Raw genomic sequence first — 8,699 nt, forward strand, 5'->3', positions numbered from 1 at the left:
AACACTATATCCTCACATTTTTCAACTCACCTGGTGCAACAGATCACTGTAGGAGTGCTGATAGGTTCCCTCCTTCTATCAACACTGCTGAACTAAATCACAGCATTTCAGCATGGATAAATGAGCCCTGGCATAAATCAGGCTGAAGCCAAATCCCAAAACACACTGAGGAGCAGGCCACTTCTGTGGGTTTCTTAGCATGATTGCTTAGGCAGCCTACCATAAGCTCACACTGCCTTTTACCAATTTAGTCTCTCTAAGTGAAAAGACTACATTTCCAAACAACACTATTTCCCTGTTCCCACATCCCTGTATACTGCTCTCTCCTGAAACCCCTTTAAAAGTAGTCCTTTGGAATACCTCCACCTACACAGAGCATTGCCACTACACAGAAACAACTGATCAGCAGTGTAGATAGCCCTTAAATAAACACCACCCTTACGCCTCAATTAGTTTTGTTCCCTTGTTGCTCATACCTATTGAAAACAAAGTATTTCATAGCTATTCAAGGTTAAAGTACCTGGTATTTTTCTCACACAGATAAGGGTACCAGAATACCAAGTAAAACACTCCACGGTTATGCAGGCAATGTTTTTGAGGAGTTCATGCTCTCAGGTACAGAAAGGGACTTTGCAGAAACAAAATTAAAATGCTCTTGTTTTGATTAGATAATTACTCAGATTTACAGAACTCAATAGCAAGTGCACATTACAGCTAGAAAGTCACACTCCAACGAGAAGTTAAGCAGTGCACAGTAAGCTATTAACAAACTAGTTAAGCTATTAACAAACAGCTCATTGTTTTACTATGTTTTATCTTAGAAGGTATTCATGATAATCTTATCATGCTCTGTTTTTCCCCTCCTCATAACACATGGCAAGCCCCTACCCTAGCAGTACAGAATGAGACATAGTGCTCTAGTAGATAAAAGTTTAATTGGTAAAACCATTCTCTTATAAAAAAAGACCTCTATTTTTTTTTTTACTGCTAAAGGGAAACCACATGAAGAAAACAGAAAGGCAACCTGACAGCAGCCTGAATTACTTCAGCAGTTTTCCAGTTTGACAAAGACCTGTTAAATTCTTCCAAACTTCAGCTGCCACCTGCTTCTGAGCAAGTTTTGGACCACTCACTAGTATTTTGTAGCACATCTTCCTCAATTTTCCATACCAGAATGGAAGCCCATTTTGTTTGGGCTCTAGTGGTAAGTACTTAGCATCATGCTCAACAGAAAAAAAGCCATCAATAATAAGGGAAAAACCATCTGATTCACTGACAGACTTCCACCTCTGTCATGCTCACACATCAGGCTGAAAGCAAATCCAGCAGTTTCAGAAGAGGAGACCTTTTTGATCCAAACAGAACATAATATCCACCTGGTACCACATTAAATATATCAGAGTTCTAGTCAAACTTGTCCCTTAATGCCTCATTATCATCTATCACGACACATTCCCTGCAGCCTTCAGCTGACAAGTGCTAGGGCTGCACACTGAAATACCACTTCCTGGAAGGCACTTCTGCTTCAGATCTGCCATAGCTGCTCTCCAGCTGACTCATGCAGCTGAAACTGAGACATGCTCCCCTTCTTGCTACCATGAACTACAGAGCTTCTCAGTTACTTCACATGAGGAGGTGTGCTGTTCCAGTAGGAAAGATACCCCCCCTTGTTCCTGACACAGGTACTTCGGCACTAATTTTCATGCATGCTAGTATAAGGTGGGATGCAAAGGGAGCAACAACTCACATATCTACAGACAAAACAGTTTAAACACATAAGAAAAATCTGGAGCAGATTTTTTTTTTTAAAGGGGTCACAATTAATCCACATTTGCTATTGGACAACCATCTGCTTAGATATTACCAACCAACCTGCTGTTTTGCCCTGACAAAGGGAGAGCTTGGGCCTCATGAGGCTTATTTCACTTGTTTCATTTCTGCACTGTTTCTCACCATCTCCTGTACATGGCTACCTTTCCAACAACCCCTGTCTCAAGGAGCAGTAAAATTATCCTTCCCTCCATCTCTGGAGGCTCATCAGCCTTCTCCAAGCTGAAAATATCTCTGATTATAGCCCACAAGATGGGCTGAACTCAGTCACCAAAACAGGGCAGCCTTGCTGTTGTTCCCACTGCTTGTCAGCTTAGTCCCCCAAACTACCAGAACACTACCAGAAGACAAGGAAATTCTGCCATCTTTTAAATAGGTCAAATTAGTTCATAAATGTCCAAAATACACCATCATGGTACATGATGGTAAATGGTACATCAAGGTAAATGGCAGGAATGGGAAGAAAGGTATTTATTTCCCCTTTGGCAACAATGAGCTATTGGATCAGCTCAAGCCACATGTGAAACTGTACCCTACCCTGAACCTCCCAACCCAGAGCAATTACCATCCTATATGATAATATCTAGTGCTTAGATGTCTACAGCCCACATCACACAGCTCCTGCCTGACAGTAAACATGATAGCAGGTAATCATTGAAGAGCAACAAATCTCCAAGACTTTTCTCCTGTACTTTCACCACCACAAAACACATGGACGTGCTCTCCTTCCCTTCTCCCACCAAAAGGCCTCCTAGTCCACACACAACTTATCACATCTACATCTTTCTCTTTCTCTGTTATTTTTCAAGAATTGCCCAACCCCTTTTCAAGATGGCTTACAACCAAAAAAATTCAGAGTTGGAAGCAAGCTGCAAGGCCTTAGGAGACAGAATAGAAGCTTACCTTACAAATTACCAGGAGTGAGACCTGGCTTCTCCACAGCACAGTAACAAGCACACTGACACAGACACCCCCTTCTCAAAGACTCTGCCCAGGGTCTTGCTCACAGTTTGTCACATGAGTATAAGCTTAAAGAGGCAAAATTATCAAGTCTCTGATGTGAAGAGCTCATGTGCAAGCAATGCCTGAACTTACCCCTCTTAGCTGCAGGCTTTAGGCAGGGACAGCACCTTACTGTCTTTGCCTGAGGATTTCACAGCACAGTAAGTAGCCTGGTGCCCAAAGGAGTCTGTTCAAGCTTCCTCCTTCTACTCAAGTTACCAGTCAGGCTGGATGGCATATTTCTTAACCTCATCTCAATGAGAGTCACAGAGAAACTCAGAAAAATATTTACATTTCACTGGCTCCTAGTAACTCAAGACTGCTGTCCTGTCCTGTCCTGAATTATCAAATAATGCTAGTATGCAAACACACGGTTCACTTAAAGCACCTTGCTTTGTTTATGCGAGACATTTTCACAAAATCTTCAAGGTCTTTTGGTAACTTAAATAAATACCCTTTTAGGGAAAAAGAAACCTACCAACCAAAATCCAGGCCAAACACCACAACAAGCAGAGTTCTCAAGACTCCTCTTACACCAAGCATGAAGATTTTAATAGTTCTTTGTACTTAGTAAGCCATGGAAAGGCATGGCATGTCAATCTGACACATGAAGACCAGATGACAGACTATCACAGGCAGGTAGGACAGACCAGGCTCTACAAACTGTTCACAGGAAAGCAACAGCTTTCCTGGTGTGCACTTGTTAAAGTTACTGATAAAGCAAACTGAAGATAAGCAATAGGAAACATACAACAATTGAAGTTAAAACAACTTGAGAGGTTTAGTATTTATTGACTTTTTAAAGGAGCTGAGATTTAATACAGTGAACAGAGCAAAACTTCTAGCAGTAAACCAGGCTAGGAAGAAGCATAAAACATGCTAAATTTAGATGTAAGCACTTTTGAGAGACTTAGCTATGTGAGACAGCTGGGATAAAACATACAACCCTTTGAACATAGACAGGAGATAAGGCTTTTCAATAAAATCTTAGATGCTGTGAAAGTCTGCTATCCTATGAACAAATGAGCAAGCTTAAATCCTGTGGGTGAAGTAGGTCTGGCAGGAGGATTGACATGCAAGGAGCAGAAAGTACTAGAGAGCACACAGATACCATGGCAGGGGATTTAGGTTGCACTTTCCCAGCTGCAATGATAAGGATGTACTCCCAGAGGAAGCACAGCCCTCATTTCAGCTGGAGCAAGCCAGCCTCCCCCACACTGTGGGACCCTCACCTTGTTGTAGAACTCTTGCTCCCTGGGACCACGAGGTGGTGGCTGCAACTGCTTCAAGACAGTTCCATCTGGATGCTGCAGTATGCCTAGAAGAGAAGCATTTCCTTCAGGGCTTAGTTTTCAGAGGTACAGCATTGTTGGTTTGGTTTTTTTTCCCAGAAATAGTGACTTCACCATCAAGGACAGCCTATTGAAAAGCTGTACTGATTCCACTGCACACATAGTACAGACAAAATTATCAGCTCTTACATATAACCCTTAGCAGAGGTTTGCTTGCATTCCTCTTATTTCTACCCACTGAATAATTTCCTGGGGGTAGCTCTGCCCAAGGCCAACACAGTACTGGGATTTTCATTAAAACTTCCATCCCCAAAAACCCCATCGTTACCTAAAAGAGATTACACAGACACTCCCTTTTTAAATAATTCATAAATTGTTTTCCAACAATGCCAAGACTTTACAGGAGTACCACATCTAATGCATTTCTCACTACTAGAACAGAAATAAATGTCCTGTGGATGTACATCTCTACTAGTGGCACAGATAGAGTATGTCTTCACTACAAGAAGTAGCATCCCTACAGCACTCCAAGCTATCAGATACTACTGTCCATATCACCCATAATTACAGTACAGAATTTCATCTCAGCCAGGCAACACCTCCATCAAGCCTGCACAAAAAAACCCCTCCAAAATACCCTCATGAAACAGCCTTATGACTCTCCAGTCACCAGTATTTCTGAATACCTGCAGAAGAAATGCAACTGAGTATCCCAGAATGCTCAGACATGGATGAGAATGGAGAAAAGTAACTGCATTCCTCTGAAATGTGTGCTGTGTTGCACCATTAGGTTCAACAGAAAACTAAAAACCCACTTCTGGAAAAGAATTTTTCTCCTAGGATTCATTTCTAGCTTTTCAGACAGTAATTTCTTTTGCTTAGTAGGGTAGAAAAAATGTCAACTGTATCCAAAATAGGTTATATTTTCAACTATCATGTGAGAAAACAGAAAAATGAGTCAGGAGCTTTGCATCCCAAAGAGAGTTTGCAGTTATAACAGCAATTGTGTTTTTCACTCCTCAAAAACCATTATCTATGAATGGCTCTGTTGTACAGTCTCTGAAACTAAAGAAAATTTTTAGAGACCAAGACAGTTACTTTAAAACGACCACCAGACTTAGAATAGTTGTTTCAATAGTTTGCTATGCCAAAGATTTGCTTTTAAAATTTGCATAAAATAGCTCTCAAGCCATGTTTCTTGCCTTAAGTTGGATATTATACACTTTTCAAAACTAGAAAAATATTGCCACACACGTGCAGGCTACCACAACATCTTCAAGACACAGCAGCTTGTGTTCCCCCTCCCTGTACCCTTTTGCCTGTGCTGGAAACCACTCTTCAAAGTGCACCCAGTGCTTCAACAGCACGTCGTCCACATGTGAATTGTTAACAATCACATTAAAATAAATTAGGTTAAACATTAAAATAGGCTTTATAAAACACGCTCCTCAAAAAGCTGCATTTTGCCTTGGGTAAGCAGACAATCTACAAGGCAGAAAGACCAGGCAAAGATTTCTGGAAGCTGAATCCATACACTATCGGGTTATACATATTACTTGAAGAGTTGAATATAAACTAACATCCAAAGTTCCCTCATTCTCTGCATTCTTGACAGCCAAGAACACTATCTGCACTACTCTGTCACTGTGACTGGGGCATGCCTGAAAACCAGAACCATGTTTCAACATTCACCACAAAGAGGTAAAATCCATAAGCTTCCCTCTGATCTACAAGAGGCAGAGATCACCACCACCTGCAGATCATACCAACAGATGGATGTTGGCCATGGGTTTGTTGCAGGCTTCCTGGGGTTTTTCAGCACAGACAGGGAATAGGACTGTTTTAACATACGAAAAAAACAAATTAATATTTCTGAGGAATCAACAGAACTATGTTGAAAATAAACCCCTGAAATATCTCACAAATGTTTCTCCCTGGCTGTGGATGCAAAGCTGGCTACCACTCTGCAATGAGCAAGCAAGTCACTCTGAAGGAGACCACCCCTTCAGCTACAGAACCCCACTACTGGCTTGGGGACCCCCAGCATTCTGCAGGTCCAGGAGGCTCCATGAGGTGACATAGCCCACCAGGTACTGTCTCTCTCTACCTGCCTGGGGAATTAAGCCACAACCTGAAGTCATTACTCACTACACACAATTTATTTGGGGAAGCACTACTGCACACAGCATTCAACAAAAGGGCACTCACAATGCACAGCAGCCTAATGTCTACACATGCAGGCAGAGAAGCTCTGAGAGGCCTTTCTTTGCAAGGCAGTAACAGTCACAGGGAACAAATGGGAAAAGGAAGGTTATTCAGGAGAAATTTTACTGTGTACTTTTACTTAAAAAAGTAAAAGTTAAAAATACTTTGGATACCTTCAAGTCCTCTGTCTGTTCGTACGTGGGAATAGAAGGGAAAATCGAGTTACAAAAATGAGAGCTGTGAGTACCAGAACAGCTTTGGTCTTCACTTCAACATAAAACAGTTTCCAAGATGAGATCATCAACCATGGTCGTGCCTCTGCAGTGAAGTCTTGGGCTTGCCCATGAGATGTAGTGGGGCAAGCTTTACCTAACCCATTGCACTGGCACCCGAAATACAGATGAACAACTGGGCTGTTTGACCTCACTGCAGTAAGACTGATGTGCCAAAGGTGAAGCTCTCCCTGATTGAGCCCTTTTTTGCATGCTCCCACCTCATGCTATGATGTATGAACATGGAACACATACACCTTCAAGGACCCAATGCACCTCCATCTACATTTTATTGCACTGGCTGCAACTGGGGCAAGGGACAAGAATTAGTTTTCTGTGGAGATTATCAGCAGCAAGACATGCCTGCAGATAAAACAAACTTGCAGTACCCTTAGTGCTGTAATTCCAGTCACTGATGATCTAAAAGGTTCTGAAGTTCAGCCCTTGGCAGGGGGAAAGAGAAGAATGTTGTTTGTTGAGATTATCTGCAGCAAGGCACACCATGGATGCAGGCCGTAGATAAGACAAACTCACAGTGCCATTAGTGCTGTAATTTCATTCACTGATAGCTGACAGGGTTCTGTAATTCAGCCCCTGGCCTATTCAGCAGGGGCAGTTCCCAATGCCAGGGTTCAAAGGCAATATGCCAGCAGGTGCCCATTATAGCTTCTCTCAGAGAGCACACCGCAAGCTGAATGGATGCGTACCTTCCATCTGGCTGAGAGGCAGGAGTTACCCCAAATGCAAGCTCCTGGAAAGGCGAGAAATGCCATTTGGCAACATGAACTTGGCCACTTGCTTTGGCACTGGCCACTGCCTATGCTAAGGGGCCCCTTCATCAGAAGAGCCAACACCTTACTCCTCAACATGGAGCTAAAATAGAAATTTAGACCTGATGGAGGCACACTGTATCCTCATGTCTTTGAATTATTAGATCACTTCCTAGCCACTGGCTCAGATTTATCGTCAAATAAACAAGCAAATAACTATAGCTTAGTAATAATTTGCTGAAGTTTCTGGTGGCCACAGGTTCAGATGGTCCCGTCAGATAAACCACGCTTCTGACATCAGTTCGGAGAAAACCAGCATGCTATTATCTGAATCCCCACTTTTAAAAAGGTGCCTGAAAAAATGAAGCTGAACGGCAGAAGTCCTTCGGTTTAGGGGTGCCCGATAACTACCACGTCCTGACAGACGAATGCCATTAACGAAAAGCACCAGAAGAATGAAATTTAGCAGGGGTTACCCCGCTCCAGCCGCGGCCTGCGACTAGCGGGGAGCTCGACCGGCCCCCGCTGCGGCTTTCCCGGGGAGGCTCCGGTCGCTCGGCACTGCCCCAGGCCCCAGCACCGGCCTCCCGCGCTGCTGCGGCACCTCCGGCGAGCAGGTGCGGCCAGAGCCCGGCGACGGGAGCTCGGCAAGGGCCAGTCCTGCGCTCGGCCCCCGGCGCCGCTCCCGCCTGCGCCGACCCTTGCCCCGCCAGCCACAGAGCTGCCCCTTCGCCGCCGGGGCGTGAGGGAGCTCGAAGCCAAACCCGCCCGTCACAGCCGGTCTGGGAGAAGTCAGCTAAACGGGAGGGTAGGGTGGGGGTGGGAAGAAGTCCCTCGCGGGTGTCCCGGCCAGGCCCGCCGCCCCCTCCCCGCGCCCGTCGCCGCTCACCGCCTTTATCCTTGCCGTACATGTGCCCGGCCACTTGGTGCGACAGCGGCACGCATCCGTTCAGCGCCCGCCGCCGGCCGCCCCCCGCCGCCGCGGGGCCCGGGGAGGCGCCGAGCACCGGCTGGGCCGCGGCCTCGGCCTCCTCCGTCTCGCCGCGCCCGCCGCCCGCGCAGCACCCGCGCCCGCCCTCGGGGCGCCCCGCCGGCCGCGGGGGCTCCGTGGCCATGTCCCGGCGGAGGGGGGGCTGCCGGCGGCGGGCGGGGGATGGCCGCGCTCTGCCGGCGGCGGCTGCGGCCGGGCCTCAGCGGGCCCTGCGAACCAGGGCGCGGGCGGAGAGGGCCCGCGACTCCATCGCACCGCACCGCACCGCGCCGCGCCGTCCGCCCACCCCGCGCTGGGGCAGCGACCGCCACCGCCCCGCCCCGCCCCGGGCGTGGCT

The 8,699-nt window shown here is 46.1% G+C and overlaps 1 protein-coding gene across 1 annotated transcript in view; it reads right to left on the minus strand.

Moving 5' to 3' along the window:
• Window positions 1-8,641, minus strand: part of IPMK (inositol polyphosphate multikinase) — a 31,609-nt gene extending 22,968 nt beyond the window's left edge. The window contains exons 1-2 of the mRNA XM_030241293.2: window positions 8,261-8,641; window positions 4,065-4,150 (exon numbers count right to left, since the gene is read on the minus strand). Coding sequence (XP_030097153.1) covers window positions 4,065-4,150; window positions 8,261-8,486 — 312 coding nt within the window. The 5' untranslated portion in view covers window positions 8,487-8,641. The remainder of the gene's footprint in view (window positions 1-4,064; window positions 4,151-8,260) is intronic.
• Window positions 8,642-8,699: the final 58 nt, after the last annotated feature.

This window comes from Serinus canaria, chromosome 6, assembly GCF_022539315.1.
Source record: "Serinus canaria isolate serCan28SL12 chromosome 6, serCan2020, whole genome shotgun sequence".
In the NCBI taxonomy this organism is placed as follows: Eukaryota; Metazoa; Chordata; class Aves; order Passeriformes; family Fringillidae; genus Serinus; species Serinus canaria.